At 34.1% G+C, this 17,800-nt stretch overlaps 2 protein-coding genes and 1 long non-coding RNA gene across 4 annotated transcripts; 2 read left to right on the top strand and 1 right to left on the bottom strand.

Annotated features, from left to right (window-relative positions):
* On the top strand, positions 1-1,965 carry LOC112786622 (heat shock cognate 70 kDa protein-like). Its single transcript, XM_072229812.1, has one exon. The coding sequence runs from the start codon at positions 87-89 to the stop codon at positions 1,650-1,652; it is 1,566 nt and encodes a 521-aa protein (XP_072085913.1). The 5' UTR covers positions 1-86; the 3' UTR covers positions 1,653-1,965.
* Positions 1,966-11,591: 9,626 nt separating this feature from the next.
* On the bottom strand, positions 11,592-12,948 carry LOC140182674 (uncharacterized). The gene is made up of 2 exons (XR_011878684.1): positions 12,635-12,948; positions 11,592-11,962 (listed from the first exon to the last, which is right to left on the bottom strand). It is a non-coding gene; the product is annotated as an uncharacterized lncRNA (long non-coding RNA).
* Positions 12,949-13,302: 354 nt separating this feature from the next.
* Positions 13,303-16,629, top strand: LOC112784921 (heat shock cognate 70 kDa protein). Of its 2 annotated transcripts, none has more exons than XM_025828286.3 (3): positions 13,303-13,439; positions 14,397-14,627; positions 14,738-16,629. In XM_025828286.3, exons 2-3 carry the CDS (start codon positions 14,408-14,410, stop codon positions 16,366-16,368), a joined length of 1,851 nt encoding a protein of 616 aa, XP_025684071.1. In that variant the 5' UTR covers positions 13,303-13,439; positions 14,397-14,407; the 3' UTR covers positions 16,369-16,629. The 2 variants fall into 2 exon arrangements, with proteins under 2 accessions (XP_025684071.1, XP_025684072.1); XM_025828287.3 differs by lacking the exon at positions 13,303-13,439 and adding an exon at positions 13,442-13,600.
* Positions 16,630-17,800: the final 1,171 nt, after the last annotated feature.

Here is a 17,800-nt window from a genome sequence, read left to right as displayed (position 1 = left end):
TTGGTAGGAAATACAGTGACTCCCTTGTCAAGAATGACATAATGCTGTGACCATTTAAAGTTGTTCCCGGGGATGATGACAAACCAATGGTTGCTGTTACACATAAGGGTCAGGAGAAGCATCTTTGTGCAGAAGAAATTTCATCTATGATTCTAACAAAAATGCGTGACATTGCAGAGAAATATTTGCAAGCTCCTGTCAATAATGCAGTAATTACTGTCCCTGCTTATTTCACTGACTCTCAACGCAAAGCCACAAAAGATGCCGGCGCCATTGCAGGCCTCAATGTGATGAGAATCATCAACGAGCCTACAGCTGCAGCAATTGCATATGGCCTTGACAAGCTAGCTGGGTGTAAAGAAGAACGAAATATTTTGATTTTTGACCTCGGTGGTGGTACTTTTGATGTGTCTATCCTTAAGGTTAAAGATAAAGTCTTTGAAGTTAAGGCCACAGCAGGAAACACTCATCTTGGTGGACAAGACTTTGATCACAGAATGGTGAATTACTTGGTACAAGAGTTCAAAAAGAAGAACAAAATGGATATTAGTAACAACTCAAAAGCCTTGAGAAGGTTGAAAAGTGCATGTGAAAGAGCAAAAAGAACACTCTCCTTTGCTTTTGATGCTGCTATTGAACTTGATGCTTTATATCAAGGCATTGATTTTTACTCATCAATCAGCCGTGCCAAGTTTGAGGAACTAAACATGGAACTCTTCAAAGAGTGTATGGAAATAGTAAATCATTGTCTCTATGATGCTGACATGGAAGTGTCTGATATACATGATGTTGTCCTTGTTGGAGGTTCTTCTAGAATTCCCAAAGTGCAGCAACTATTGCAAGAATTCTTCAGAGGGAAGCATCTTTGCAAGAGTATCAACCCTGATGAAGCTGTTGCTTATGGAGCAGCAGTTCAAGCTGCTTTATTGAGTGAAGACATTAAGGTAGCACCAGAACTTGTTCTAATGGATGTTATACCCTTATCACTTGGTATAGGATTAGTAGGAGATCGCATGCATGTAGTGATTCCTAGGAATTCTACCATACCTGCAAGGAGGACAAGAGGATACACAACTAAACAAAACCAAACCAGTGTGGCCATTAATGTTTATGAGGGTGAAAGGACAAGAACAAGTGATAACAACTTGTTGGGTTGGTTTAGTCTTTCTGGTCTTCCTGGTGAATCTCGTTATAATCCTATATATGTATGCTTTGATATTGATGCTGATGGTATTCTGAATGTGTCTGCATGGGAAGAAACCAATGGTTGTAGGAATGAAATTAATATCACAACCAATAATGACAAAGAAAGACTTTCGGCTAAGGAGATTCAGAGATTAATTGAGGAAGCTGAGAAGTACAAGGTTGAAGATGCAGAGTTTTTTGAGAAGGCTGAAGCAATACATGCTTTGGATTGTTATGTTGAAAAGATGGAAAATGCTGTGAAGGATAAAGGGATGATATCTAAACTTTGCCATTTGGACATGGAGGAGATCTGTTCTGCAATTGCTAAGGCCAGAAATCTGCTTAAAGGTGATAACCAGCAGAGAGAAGCTGATGAGTTTAAGAATTGTTTGAAGGAGGTCAAGGGAATCTTTAAACCCATCAAAGCCAAGACTATATTCCTTTCTTCTCTCCTTGTTAAGTGTTAACATTGCATAATATGGAAGTGTAAATCTTTGGGATACATAAAACTTCTTTTCGTAAAAGGGAAAGTATGAGGAGCCAATGAAATATTTATACAATGTGCATAATGGAAGTTTAGAGAGTATTAGAGATATAATCATTAGTGTTACCTTTTTCCATTAGCTAAAGTTTTTGGGATGAGTGGTATCATGTATGGTATTAGAACGCTAGATTCGAAAGGTCAAGAGTTGGAGCCTAGCTTTTGGGAAGATGTTTATTATCGCTAGTACTCGGATGGTTATTTTAGATAGTATGAGAGATGTTCATTTTGTAACTCAATAGCCCATTGTACACGTACAAATAGTCCATTGTCTCCCTAGCGGGATCCTTTGTAAAAACGTTTACGTGTCGCATTATTATTAGACGTATTAATGAACTGGTTATTTTTTAATTTTTTAACAAATTAGAATAAAACCAATTTTTTTATAACAATAACAATAAATCCAATTTTTTTTAGAAATTTAATTGTATTTTTAAATTTTTAGGAATTTAAATATCCGCAAAACAAAAAGTCAGGGATATATTTGCCACTAGTATCTTTTTTGTTATTCCCTACTACAAATCTTGATAAGGATTGCAATGAAATCAATTTCCCCAATCCTACTGCCATGCCGTCTTCAAAAGCTTTACAACCGTGAATGTCAAGCTTCTTCAAATTGATCAATTTTGTAATAATTTTTGTAGGAAAAACAAGTTGCCTACACTCATTTAAATTCTAACTAGAATGAGACCCGTAAATTAATGATGGTATATAATTGGTCTATATAAATTATTTGCATCTTCTGTTTTCAAATTTTTTTATAATATAGACTTTTTCTTTTTATAACAAATGTTTGAATTTGTTCATCATATTTTTTTTATAATTACGAAGTGTTCCCTGCAGTGTTAGTAAATTATAGTTGATAATTAGTTAAAAAAAATAATTACATTTATTTTCTTTTAAGTTATTAAAAAAAACAATGAATAGCATATTAAAAGAAGTATAATTCTAACGATATTAAAATATAATTATATATAAAGTATTATAAAATAATATAAAAAGTATAAAAAAAATAATTAAAATATTTTTTTTATAAATTCAATTTAAAAATATAATAAATATGCTTGTTTTGTACATTTTCATCTAATATAATTATTTATAAACAAAGATGCTCCTCTTCATTTGTGGGTGTTAATGTTTTTCATAGACAAATCACGTAAATTTTGATAAGCCAATTGTCCGTTTGTTTGGTGATATTGTCCAAAGAATGATGCTCCATTGAGTAAATTTGAGATGTTGTGTAGTTCGAAAATAAATTTATTGTGTTAAATTTGATGTTATTTGAAGGAATAGTGATAAGAGACTTATATAAGTAATTCAAATAGTATGGAATTTGAATATTTAACGATATTAAAATATAATTATATATAAAGTATTATAAAATGATATAAAAAGTATAAAAACAAAAATAATTAAAGTATTTTTTCATAAATTCAATTTAAAAATACAATAAATATGTTTATTTTGTAACTTTTCATCTAATATAATCATTTATAAACAAAGAGGCTCCTCTTTATTTGTGGGTGTTAATGTTTTCCATAAACAAACTACGCAAATTTTGATAAGCCAATTGTCCGTTTGTGTGGTGATATTATCCAAAGAATGATGCTTCATTGAGTAAGTTTGAGATGTTTTGTAGTTCAAAAATAAATTTTTTGTATTAAATTTGATGTTATTTGAAGGAACAATGATAACTGATAAGAGACTTATATAAATAGTTCAAATAGTATAGAATTTGAATATTTGTAACGTAAAATTTATTATGATTAATAAAATTATTATGACATTTGTAATATGGATGTTTATTATATTTAATGAGTTATTTATAGAAATTAATAAATTAATTATTGAGGTTATAAATTTATTGTATTGTTTATAACGGTAACTCGGTAAGATATAATAAATATAGGGATATGAATTCAATGTCTTTGTAGGTTACAAATTTGGTTAGACACTATTAATTTTTAATTATTATCATTAGTAATTTTTTGTTGATTTAAAAATAATAGTTGATTTAGCAAGAATTGAGTGGTTAATTCTAAAATTTTGTCAAGTAAGCGATGTTATTGACATGACATTAGTAGAAGAAAAAAGATATCTTAAAAATAATATAAATAAACTTATCCATTTACTTTTATATATTAAGAATAGATGATTGTAAACAAATAAAATTGCCAACTAACTCTGGCAAACTAGTTTGATGAGTTTGAAAAACTCTATTTTAAATTAGTGATGAACAAACATTATTAATGTGATTAATTACAAAATTATTAATTTAATCTCTTTTCATACTTGCTTAATTAATAATTTTGTTGGTGCAGATTTTGTTATTGGGCCGAAAAGAAAAGAAAAGAACCTAAGCCCAATAAAATCAAAATTTTAGCCTTGTGCAATATCATCATATGAATTATGGCTGAAGTGTTTTATTTGCTGGGCCAGTTTGAATTATTATTGCTACAAGCCCAATTAAAATCTTTGCTAAAAAGATCAAAGCTTGGTCCGAAACTATTAAGTAAAGAAAGCAAAGTTTCATTGCTTCCAACGGATCTCATTTTTCTCATTGTGATGGAATTCAAATTTTATTAAGAAGAGTTAATGCAGACCTTGGAACCATGAGAGAGAAATTGTAGTTGATTTGATTGATGGCCTTAATGAGGCACGCTACCTAAGGCAAATGGAAGTGAAAATTTTAATTTACTTCATCAAATTCATTCATTTGTGTTCAAATTTCTCTCTCCTCTCTCTCATCTTGTTTCTTGCTTTTGGTCATTACAGAGCAGCTTTGAAAGGAACTTTGAGCTACCGAAAGAAAGGAGAAACAAGCTACAAGACCATCACAATGATGGCAAGAAAAAGAAAACAAAATAAAGTATGTTGTGGCTAAGATCTTCAACTAAGAAAGGTAAGATTTGGTGAAGAGATCTCAGTTTCTCCATACCAAAAATGGAAGAAGAAGATTTCGGTCAGTAGAGGAAGATCCTTGGAGGGATGACTTGTCTCTGATTTTGCTCAACCACCACAGGAGGTAGCTACAGTGGCTACGTGATGGAGGAGGCAGAAGTTGGAGCAGATGAAGCTGTCATCATCATAACTCATCAAGGGCTAGGAATCCGTCTTGGAGGGTAAGGCAAGATGGAGGGCTCGAATTGATGAAGATTGATGACCAAGGAAGAACTAGAGGTAATTACATGTTGGGTTTTGCATTTGGTTATCTCTCCTCTCACTCTGGCCGAACCGGTTTGCATGAAGAAGAAGAAGTTTAGCTTGGTTTATTTGGTTTCAACTGTGGAGGCTTCCCTCTATAAGTAAGGGAGAACAACCAGGAATTGAAGCAAGGAGTAAGAGTGCAAGGCACAGGATTCTCAGAGCTACCTAAGCTAATAGAAATTTTTCTCCTTCAATGCTCTTCATTTTGTAATTTTCTGTTTAATTTTGTCTGTCTTGAGTTTCATGGAAAAAGGAAAACATTGAAGTTTGTAAGAAAAAGCCATAAAGCGGAAAAAGGCAGAGAGTGCAAAATTAAAAGAAAAAGCCATAGATGTCCTTAGAGGTCTTTTGTACATCTGTGTTGTGTTTTATGATTCTGTGGGAATCCCATTGTAAGTTGGGTTAGCACTTAGCAGTTGAAAGCTTGGCAGTGACCAAGTTAAGTTCAGGATTGGGGTTTAGATTCTGGACTTTTTCCGGATAGGAAGGGTAGTTCCTAGGGAGAATTGGTGTTTGTAATCAAGAATGATTATAGTGAAATTTCATCATTGTTGTGATGGAGATTGGATGTAGGCTGCCTTACATTTTGCAGCTGAACCAGGATATATCTTGGTGTAATTTTCTCTCTTCTACTCCATTTCTGTTTCTGCTGCCCAAGAGATAAAACTAAAAAATATCTCATGCCGGGTGACGAGACAAAAGAAAAAGTCTCGTGGCTAGGTACGAGACAAAAAATCAAAAAGTCTCCAGAAGTTGTTTTAATGACCAGCAAGAGTTATTAAGTGAAAAAATGGCTAAGATTCAACCCCCCTTCTCTTAGCCACCGAAAACCATCATAGTTAAAAAGGAAAAGTATAGGTAACTAACAATATTTTTAAACAATATATGAACAATGTGAATTAATAGAGTTAAAAGAGTAAATTAATTTTAAATTTAATTAGTAGCATTAAATTAGAGTGTAATGTATTTTTATTTGATTAGTGATTGTTCATATTGTTCAAGATGATTATTGTTTACCTAGCACTCTCCAATTAAAAATCTATAACATTATAATTTTAAGGTTTGTAAACAAACAACACTGCCCATCAATTCAGGCAAACTTCTTAATCTGTCCGGATATGAAAAATATCTTAAATGTTTGACTTTATCAATGGACTTTGGTAGCTAAGTTATAGAATGAAGATAGGTTGGCCACTTATTAATGTATAAATACTACTAGTACTCTCACTATTCTAGGACTTTTTGTTTGATTGGGTACTATATATATTAATGTATAAATAAAGATCTATTAGATATCGAAGAAATCAACGAAAGAACCGCCACAAACTCCCCAGTTTATCCAGAAATTTGTCTCCGAGCTTATAAATTGGAGGCTGGAGGCGGGAGGCAAAATCATGCCTCAAGGATCATGTGCTACCATATTTGTCGTATACTATCAATATTCTCAGTATTTTCTGTCTTATTGAGTATTGTGTGACACTATAATATTCATACGTTAATACCACTAAATTGGTAGCAATCTTGCAACGGATGATTGTCTACAATTTGCAAACATCAAACACATCCAATAAACAATCGGTGCTAGTTTCAAATGCCACATGCATGAGTCTTTCAACAATTCCTTTTTTCTTGGTATCTAAGTAACAATCATTTTATCAATGTTGCAAGATCATGCATCAAATTATGTATTTTGAATGACTCAATATGACCGTATTTATCTATTGATGTATCCTGAAAAAATAATTACATTAACAAAATCTTGACATATTGATCACCTACATCTTCTACCGATTGTGTTTAAATTAGAGTTGTAAGGTAACTATTATATAGATTATTTTTTATCAATAATAGATAGGTTTATTTGTTGTAATTTTTTTGAGTAAGAATACATAAGGAGTACATAGTATATAAAGTGTAATAACTCAACAGATATCCTTTAAAGGATTAAGAGAAAAAAAATTCTTCTCATTGTTGAAGAAAATGAAAATTTTCTTAAAAATATCTGTTAAATTATTACACTTTATATACTATGTACTCCACTAAAAAAAATTACAACAAATAAATCTACATCTATTATTGATAAAAAAAAAAAAAATCAGATAATGGTAACCTTGAACCATCCATAATTGAATCAATTCATCTTTTTTTATTACCGAATCTTTTGGATATAGACAACAATAAGCAAAACATTGTCTTAGTTTAAGTCGTAAGTTTCGGTAACTCAAATTTAGCACCGGCATGATACTCTTTTTTTCTTCACATAACCTCTAAATATATCCTCTAGATATCACCGTGCAAAAGACTTAAAAAATGATAGGATTCATCCTCTTATTTTGGAGGCTTTTTTGTTGTTTTTAAATTTTATTTGGGAGAATGCGAAGATCGTGAAAATAGTGAGTTTTGGATGATAAATAAATATATTGATACATCCATGGTTAATTTTGTATCTCTGAAGCTTGTAATCGATTTTATTCTTGTACTGCTGTCATGCAGGACATTTTATCTCTAAAGTATATAGGACGGAGTACAAAAGAGTACATAGAAATAAATTGTATTTTTTGTTTGAAAAATAGTAATTTTTTAATTTATAATTAAAACAAATCTTATTAAATATTTTCTTTTTTTATTTTCAGTCTAATTCCAAATTGAGACAAATTAAAAGAAAACTTTTTTATCATTTAGACCTTCTTAGAGAGATATATGAAAAAGATATAATAAAAAAATCAATATTAATGAGCAAGGGCTGTTTTGCCTAAACCCCCCTACCAACAACAACAACAATTAAAGAAACATTTTGGTTTGGATGGGTTTGCTTCAACAAGTTAACAATGTCGCTCTTATTCTGTTCCCTTCCAATTATCTCTGATTGCAAAACGGAAGAACTATCAAACTCATCTTGCTTAAGAATTATCAAACTCCGATTCACGTTCAACTTAGACATATCTTGAGCAACATTATTAAACTCCTTTCGAACATTCTCAATCTTACGAGCTAACTTAGCACGGAAAAGAATTGGATTCACAGATTTGGAAAAGAAGCCACGCACCTGACTCATTCTTTTGAGGCGCAAGTGTTTGATGAAAACGTCATCAAGCAAGTCATCAGCATCATAGAGCACTTGTTGTGAGCAACAGTAGCATCATGATCTTGCTTGAGCTCATCATCAGAAAGCACGACCTTGATGGATTCCAGAATGTCTTTCAGTTTTCAGAGTTTTCATCTTTGGAATTCACACAAACATGGCTGCTCGTTTTCCCTCTCCCTCTCACCTTCTGTCTCCTAACTCTTCCTCTCGTTTCCAACCTTGCTTTCTGGGATTCAAAGTGCGCCTTTCTTCACCCTTTTGCATTTCTCTTTATGCTTTAAGCTTCCTATGCGGTTATTATTTATATTATTAAATTAAAGAACAAAACCCATCGTTTCAGTTGCTGGTAGAGCTTCTTTTCCTCCTAATAGTGTTCATATTATCTTGTAATCTGAATGAAAGTGGCTAAAAAATTTTGATATGGAAGCAAAATGAGTAATATACTTTAACATGTTAATTTTTTGTATTTTTTAACATTGTGAGAGTAAGTTGAAAAAAATTCAGAGTACATAAATCGGACGATTTGTGTTAAAAAAATTGAAAAAACTCAGAGTACACAACTCGGACCATGCGAGTTCTTTGGTCATGAAATTTTGCTTCACAAATCGCATGGTCCGATTTGCAGCTGATGGAATTTTTTGGTGACTTGCAGCTGATGGAATTTGAAACATGAAACGTGGAATTCGGACCCTCGGTTTTTTCTTATTCTGGGTAATTTTTTTTTTACATTTTGAGGGACACAACTCGCAGGGTCCGAGTTCTGCTTTCTTTGATCCCACAACGAGGTGAAGCACCCCTCCTTCTCATACGCGAGTCCAACACTTCCTTTGCTTCCATATTCAAATTAAAAATGCAGGTTGAAAAAAGAAAAAAAGAAAAAGGCTTAATTTACACTTATGAATTGGGTCCTTCTGTTAAGATAGTTTACTGTAATCAAATGATAGTGTAAATAACTATTTACATATATTATTTCTTTGATTGTTTGTGATTGCATATTATGGAATTAATCAAATCTAAAAAGGAAAAAGGCTGCTAAGACTTCGCTCAGATGGTAAATCATGTGCCTCTTAATATGTTGTATCTGAAAAGGAAAAAGGCTGCTAAGACTTCGCTCAGATGGTAAATCATGTGCCTCTTAATATGTTGTATCTGGATTCGAACTTTGGTGTTTTTTCTATGTCAAATTAACAAAATATCTTTTATAAATTAACTTTTCTTTATGTGATTCTATGAATATAGCAATTTTATCCAATATCCATTAACTTAAAACAACATAACACATTAATTGGAATAAGAACAAATGTGTCCTGAAGGAGAATATTATGTATTACGTGCATTTCCATAGTAGTATAGTGAATAACAAATTTAAATAAGGCTAATGAGTAATAGCTCAAATGGCATAGTCTCCCCATACTCAATTAAGAGGTTGCGGGTTCGAGTCTCCTATCTTTGGTAAAAAAAAAATTAAATAAGAAATCACATCAACTAAAGTTGATAATAATGTTTGATTAAAAACTTTTTTACTATAACTTCGAGAGTGACAGATTATCACTTTGTATGTCAAAGCATTCTGAGTACTTCCATGAAAAATGCATCCCAAATAAGCTTTTGTCCAGATTGAGCAGAAAAGTTTCTAATTTTTTTTAGAGGAAAAATGGTATAATGTAATTTTTGGAATTAAAAGTAAAAATTTCATGAAAAACGCAACTCTTTTATGAATCCTGCTTGCAGGAGTTTTCGAGTTTTGTCCAGGCATGTCGAGCCCATATTTCTTTTTTTTTTTTTTGTGCTATAGGTCGGATTTTCGGATCAATTTGTAATTTGTGACACATGAAATTCGAATTGATGCCGGGCATGTATGCAGGAGTCCATGCGAAGAGGTCGACATTTTTTCGAAGTATGTTGATGATGTTTTCTTTAGTTCCTGCAAGGAGAGAGCGGCTTATGTAAATAAAATGATTGTCATTATTGTCTAAGGTTACCTTTTCAAGATCGTCTATTTGTGAGGGTCTGTCTCAGAGATCTTCTCTGGGATCAAGGTCCACTGTGTTTGAAATGTTTGCCACGTTGAATGTGTCTTTCAGAAGCTCAGTTCTTGGTGTATTCTCCGATCTGATTTTCAGGATTTCACTGTATTATTGCCGAAGCTTCTCTCTGATCGGAGTGTATGGTTGCTACCTGGTTTTTCTATACTTGAAACTTAACACAAAGATGAACAATGGACACGATAGCACCAAAAGAATTTAAAGAAGTTCTACCAATAATGATTTTATAAGGACTAATGCAGTCGACCACTAGGAACAGCACGTCCTTTGTTTTCGATAAGCGGTGGTCACCCATTGTTACTTTCATCCATATACTCCCGGGAATAGGTACTCGTTCTCCTGAGAATCCTACGAATTTTCTCAAGAAAGGTTGCATTATTTTTTCACTTAGCTTCATTTTTTGGAAAGTGGAGTAAAATAGAACGTCGACACTGCTGCCTGGGTCAAGTAGGACTTTCTTAACTAGGAGGTCTCCTACTTGGATGGAAATGACCATGGGATCGTCTAAATTGGTGGCCTTTGCTTTGTAGTCATATTGCTCGAAGGATATGGTGGACATGCATGGTGGGTGGACGACTTTTTCTACTGTTCCCTGGACCATTAGCATTGCTCGGTAGCTTCTTTTCCTTCCTGAGCTCGTATGTCTGCCACTTGTGAATCCACCTTAAATACAATTGATAACCCCCCTTGTTGGTGGGGGTTGGAACCTAGTCTTCTCTGTGGTGTTTGGGCTTTGCTCGGATTGGACATCAGTTGCACAGTTTGTTGACCTTGCTGTATTCATCCGCTTATGTACTTGTCCAAATGGCCTTGCCTGGCCAGCCTTTCTAGAAGATCTTTCGCGATCACACATTCGTCGGTGGTGTGGCCGAACTTTTGGTGAAAAGCACAGTGTTTTGATTTGTCAACGTATCTCTGATCTTGGTATGAACCTGCTCTGCTCGGTGGTTTGATGATCTTTGCGTTTAGTATCTCTTTGATGATATCGTCCCTCCTAGCATTGAATTATGTGTATGCGTCGTACTTTGGTGTTAGTTTGAAAGGTTTCTTGTGATCTTTGTGATTTGACGTCTTGGGATGCTTCTCATCCTCCCGACGAGGTTGTTGTTTATCAGCTCGCTGAGCTTCCCTGAGCTCCTCGATTTCCATCTGACCTGCAGCCTTTTCTCGAAGTTTTTCTAATGTTTTCGGTTTAGTCACGGCAATAGTTTCTTGGAACTTGCCAAGTCTGAGGCCGCTTTTGAGGGGATGTAGGTGGACCTCTGGGATTAGGTCGGGGATTTCCATAGTCGCCTTGGTAAACCGCGTCATGTAGTCTTTTAAACTCTCATGCTGCCCTTGTTTGATGGTGCTTAGGTAGTCTGATTCGTATACATATATCCTTGATGAAGCAAAATAATCAATGAAAGATCACGCCAGTTCCTTGAAAGAAGAGATTGAACCTGCAGGCAACTTAGAAAACCAAAGTAATGCAGCACCGTCTAAGAAAGTAGGAAATGCTCGGCAAAGTATAGGTTCAGAGGCACCATTAAAAAATATCATGGATTGAAATTTCTTAACGTGGATACAGAGATCACCGAATCTTTTGTATGATTTGAGACAGATTAGCAGCACAAAATTCTTCGGCATTTGGAAGTTGACGATGTCTTCTGAGAAAGGATTGTCTATTGTGAGCTATTCCTTTGGTGGGGTGATTTTGTGGGATTCTGCTTCCTGCGATTGTGTACTGCTCCCACCGGGGTTCTTGGGGTCACCTTCGCCATGCTTATTGTTTTGGCTTTTGGATGACCATTCGGCTATTCTCCGAACTTCAGCCTGAAGCTTGGCAATCTGAGCCATTAGCTCGGCTTGCATGGGCTGCTGGACCCCGTTGTCTGCCATACGCGAGGATTGCTAACCCTGCAAAAGAAAGTAAAAGTAGGGCAGAGAAGATAGTGAGGTTAGATAAACTCGGCCCTACGGTGGGCGCCAATTGTTCTATCAAAGGATATTCTTCCAAGTTATAGCTCGATAGTACGCTGCTTTGCAAGCTTTTGTGATCTATGGAGAGCTATCCTCGGAACTTGGACTTTGGCGTGGAACTTGCAAGAAAGACTCCGACGCTCAAGTCAGTAACTTGCTTTAGAACAAGAAAAATAAGCTAGTACGTTATTGTGATGGGATTGGAGTTGTTTTCCATAACAGATAGTGTTGTTGTATTTTTTGTGTGTTTTGTAAGGTTAGCTCGGCCTGTTATATAGACGAATGGAGCTAGTCTCTGCAACGGCTTGCAGAGGTAGTGGTCAGATTTTTTAGGGAGGTTGACTATGATTTTTAATACGAGCTTTAGTGGAGCTGGAATCTCGATTGTTTTGGTTTACCGAGGATTCTCCGTTAGCCTGATTCATACTCGTTTATTGTTTCGAAAGCCGAGGTTGTTGGTATGGTCCAATATTCATAAACCAATTCAGAAACCAAATTCAACATTTAAACAACGACGAAATAAACCAATCAACAATAAAATTCACATAAACAACATCAAAGAATCCATCGTGAGTAAAAAATTGGAAATAATCTAAATTAAATTATCACCTGTCGCAGAGGCAGAACCGTTGACGACGAGCAGCACTTTAGGCAGCGAAACCAAGCGCGAAGGAGGCATGGAAGTACGGAGGCACGTAGGCGCGACACAGCGAAGGACAGAGGCGCGACGAGCAGAATACGAGCAGTGGAACACACTAGGCACAAAAGAACGAGCAGAATACAAGGGATGAGGCACGAGAAGAACGCTGAGAGGAGGAGGCTTGGCGAGACAGGACTGTGCGGTAGATCCGGAGAGAGCTCGGTGAAGAAGTTAGGGTTAGGGATGTACGAGTGTGGGGTGTTTTTTTTAGAGTTTTTGAAATATAGAAGTGTTATGAACAAAGTCTCTTATTCCAAAAAAGAGAATATTCGTTTTTTTAAAAAAATATTTTATTTTAAATGTTTTTGTCACGATAGAGATTTAATTAAAAAAAATTATATAGTATAAAAATTCAATTTAAAAAAATCTATTTAAAAATTTGGTGAAATTACGAGAATTTACACTTTGCAGAATAATTAAACTTAAAAAAAAGCACCTAATAATATCCAACCATCCAATCAATCTCGAGTTAGTCCAATACACTCGTATTCATTGAAATATTTAAGTCACCACCACTCACCACTACGCTCTACGGTCTACATGCACTCTACAGTGAGCTTCTTTTTTTTTTTTTTTTAAATCAAAAGTTTTTAGACTTTGCTTCTTTGCCAAGGATAGTGTGAAGGCTAAGCAACGAGAAAGGGCTCATTTCCAAAGTGACATCAAGAGAAACAATTTCTGGCTTTTTCTTCCCTACTCCATCTACCCTTTCAGGTAAATGTTCCATCAACAATATTATGCTTTGATTTTGTTCTTCTAATCAGTACTTGCTCACCAAGCACCTTACCTTAGTTCAACGGCTTCATTTACTCTTGCATTCTCTAAACTTTGAAGTAAATGATCACATTAACGGATTAGCCTCTATGTTAAAAAAGGTAATAGCTTTGCTAATAAGTTTCTATGACAGTTCTTAAAGAAGCATTTTTTTTTTAATTTGAAAAAAAAAAAAACCGTTTTAATATGTGAAACGGTTTAAAGTTTCAGATGCTTTCATCTTTACTTCCAAATTACATTACACCATTTTTTTCCCATGAAAAGTTAGAAACTTTGCCGCTCAATTGGGACAAAAGCTTGTTCTACGATGCATTTCTCATGAAAATACTCGGAATGCTTTTATATTCAGTGTTATAATCTGTGACACTCGAAGTTATACTCGGAAAGTTTTTTATCAAGCATTGTTGGCAACTTTAATTGATGTGATTTCTTGTTTTAGTTTGTTATTTGCACTTAATACGTAATATTCTCCTTCATGACACGTTTGTTCTTATTCCAATCAATGTGTTTTGTTATTTTAAGTTAATGGGATATTGGATAAAAAATGCTGTGTTCACATAATGATATTAAAAAAAGTTAATTTATAGATATATTCTGTAGTGTAATCAGGGACTATATAACCATAGTCTCATTTCTTAGTTTTAATAACAAGAAGATAGTTTGCTAATTTGATATAGGAAAATGTAAATTGTGTTGATTGTTGAGTATTAGCCTTAGCTATCATGCTGGTAATGGTATTTATCATATATACAACATTTCACATTATCATCCATCAGTTAAAAAATTGGAATAATAATTAAGAAGTTAATATATTTCTTTGCTCAATTCCAATTCATTCATATTACACATATGGAAGTGAAAGCGGAGATCATTTCTTCTGGTTTCTCATTTTGCTAGGTTGAAGGAAGATGGCTAAAAGATATCAGGGATGTGCAGTGGGAATCGACCTCGGTACAACTTATTCATGTGTTGCTGTGTGGCAGGAAGAGCACCAAAGAGCTGAGATCATCCACAATGACCAAGGCAATCGAACAACACCTTCATGTGTTGCTTTCACTGATAAGCAGAGGTTGATTGGTGATGCTGCTAAGAACCAAGCTGCTTCCAATCCAACTAACACTATCTTTGGTAATTCATCTTCGTTTGTTAATGCCTGCTTTGTTTACACATTGTACTCTTTTGTTATCCCTAGATAATAGCTGATCAATTTTTGTTAATTTGTTTTTTTCCTTTTACAGATGCTAAAAGGTTGATTGGTAGAAAATATAGTGACTCCATTATCAAGAATGACATGATGCTCTGGCCATTTAAAGTCATTCCTGGTGTTGATGACAAACCAATGATTGTTGTTACATATAAGGGCCAGGAGAAGCGTCTTTGTGCAGAAGAAATTTCATCTATGGTTCTAACAAAAATGCGTGACATTGCAGAGGCCTATTTGGAAAGTCCAGTCAATAATGCAGTAATTACTGTGCCTGCTTATTTCAGTGACTCTCAACGTAAAGCCACAAAAGATGCAGGTGCCATTGCAGGCCTCAATGTCATGAGAATTATCAATGAACCTACGGCTGCAGCATTTGCATATGGCCTGGACAAGCTAGCTGATTGTAAAGAAGAACGAAATATTTTCATCTTTGACCTCGGTGGTGGTACTTTTGATGTGTCTCTGCTTACCATTAAAGATAAGGTCTTTGAAGTTAAGGCTACTGCAGGAAATACTCACCTTGGCGGAGAAGACTTTGATAACAGGATGGTGAATTACTTCGTAGAAGAGTTCAAAAGGAAGAACAATGTGGATATTAGTGGGAATTCAAAAGCCTTGAGAAGGTTGAGAAGTGCATGCGAAAGGGCAAAAAGGACACTCTCATTTGCTTTTGATACTGTTATTGAAATTGATGCTTTATATCAAGGCATTGACCTTTATTCATCACTCAGCCGTGCCAAGTTTGAGGAACTAAACATGGAACTCTTTAGAAATTGTATGGAAACAGTAGATAAGTGTCTCATTGATGCTAAGATAGACAGGTCTTGTATACATGATGTTGTTCTTGTTGGCGGCTCATCTAGGATTCCCAAAGTGCAGCAGCTATTGCAGGAATTCTTCAGAGGTAAGGATCTTTGCAAGAGTATCAACCCAGATGAAGCTGTTGCTTATGGGGCAGCAGTTCAGGCTGCTTTATTGACTGAAGACATCAAGAAAGCTCCAGAACTGGTTCTACTGGATGTTACACCCTTATCACTTGGTATTGGGACAACACCTGGGGACCTCATGGATGTAGTGATTCCTAGGAATACTACCATACCTAAAAAGATGACAAAAAGATACACCACACCTGAAGATAACATGACCAGTGTTTGTATTAATGTTTATGAGGGTGAGAGGACAAGAGCCAAAGATAACAACTTGCTTGGTTGGTTTAAACTTTCTGGTCTTCCTCATGCTCCTCGTGGCCATCCTCTATATGTATGCTTTGATATAGATGCTGATGGTATCCTAAATGTATCTGCCTGGGAAGAAACTAATTGTTGTAGGAATGAAATTACCATAACCAATGACAATGAAAGACTATCAGCTAAGGAAATTCAAAGACTAATTGAGGAAGCTGAGAATTACAAGGTTGAAGATGCAAATTTCCTTGAGAAGGCTAATGCATTGAGTGATTTGGATCGTTATGTTTACAAGATGGAAAAAGCTCTAAAGGATAAAGATATCTGCTCTAAGCTTTGCCCTCTGGACAAGGAGAAGATAGAGTCTGCAATTGCTAAGGCCAGAAATCTGCTTGTTGGTGATAACCAGCAGCGAGAAATCAAAGAGTTTGAGAATTTCCTGAAGGGCATCTTTGAACCCATCATGGCCAAGACTAAATAGTCCTCCATGCATCTCTCCTTGTTAAGATTGCATATGGAAGTGACATTTTGAATGAGATGCAAATCTTATGACTCACATTATCTTAAGATGTTATCTTCAATCAACAAGTTGTTATGCTTGTAGATAGTCTCTCTTGAATCTTTTCTTTTTTGTCACTGTGTTTTTGGAGTGCAGTTCTAATATTTTGGTAAGTGCAACTATGTGTGACCAAGTTATATTGAAATGGTTAAATAGTTGTTTGGTTTTATTTTTGGTGGAAAATACTGTGTCTCCTTTCTACCTCAAAAGTCTTTTTCTTATAAAGTGCAAGTTCTCATTGTCCAATGGTGAAAACTCATATAAAGTTAACTTCATGTAAAGTTGATAGTTTAGAGTCGTTAGATGACAATTTAGTCAAATCTATCAAATTATTTAACGGAGTTAACTGGACTTGAGTTTCGACCTTGTCCAATTTGTATGCTACAAACCATTATTTAATTGTATACCAATAATATATAGGGACAGAAGCAGCTCAATAATAACCTTGAATGATAGACACACTCTTATAGTTATGCTTTAAAGATTGGTTGTTAACATGGTAACAAAGTTTGTGATATATAGGGTTCGTAAGAAAAATTACATTCAAGATTCATGATATTGAATAAACTATATATTCATCTTTTAAATAGTTATTTTTTTTCTTTTTTTAGGTTATGTTTAAATGCTATAGTACAATAATAAAATTATTAGATGAAATATAAATATGAATATTATTAATGTTTTAATAATTAAAAATAATTTTTAATTTTCTAATTTTATTTTTTTTTAATCATGATAACATATATTTTCAATAATATTATTACAACTAAATAATATTAAAAAAATTTAAATTGTTGAAAGAAAAAAAATGATATACAAATAATAAAAACACCATATAACTCATAAATATAATTATACAAAGAAATTAAAAAAACTAATGAATACAATTATACAAGTACATACATTTAGCAAATTAAACAAATAAAAAGTATGATTTTTAATCCAATTCTAGTTGTACAAAAAATTAATAAATAAAGGAAAAAAAAAAAAAAGAGAAAGAGGTATGAGATTATGTGAGTGAAGATTAGAAAAATGTGTGAAGTGACATTTTGAACCCATCATGGCCAAGACTAGATAGTCCTCCATGCATCTTTCCTTGTTAAGATTGCATATGGGAAGTGACATTTTGAACGAGATGCAGATCTTATGACTGACATTATCTTAAGATGTTATTTTGAATCAAGAAGTTGTTATGCTTGTAGATAGTCTCCCTTGAATCTTTTCTATTTTGTCAATGTGTGTTTTGGAGTGCAGTTCTAATATTTTGGTAAGTGCAACTATGTGTGACCAAGTTATACTGAAATAGTTAAATATTGTTCGGTCTTATATATTGAAATATTTATATTGCTTGTTA

The sequence above is a fragment of the Arachis hypogaea genome, chromosome 20 (genome assembly GCF_003086295.3).
Source record: "Arachis hypogaea cultivar Tifrunner chromosome 20, arahy.Tifrunner.gnm2.J5K5, whole genome shotgun sequence".
In the NCBI taxonomy this organism is placed as follows: Eukaryota; Viridiplantae; Streptophyta; class Magnoliopsida; order Fabales; family Fabaceae; genus Arachis; species Arachis hypogaea.
Note: the sequence above shows the minus strand (reverse complement) of the source record. Positions and strands in the feature narration are given on the sequence as shown.

Excerpts from the sequence above, each read along its gene's own strand:
- LOC112784921 (XM_025828286.3), top strand. The coding sequence starts at position 14,408 with ATGGCTAAAAGATATCAGGGATGTGCAGTGGGAATCGACCTCGGTACA. Across the intron at positions 14,628-14,737 it reads TCCAACTAACACTATCTTTG|ATGCTAAAAGGTTGATTGGT; the intron begins GTAATTCATCTT and ends TTCCTTTTACAG.
- LOC112786622 (XM_072229812.1), top strand. The coding sequence starts at position 87 with ATGGTTGCTGTTACACATAAGGGTCAGGAGAAGCATCTTTGTGCAGAA.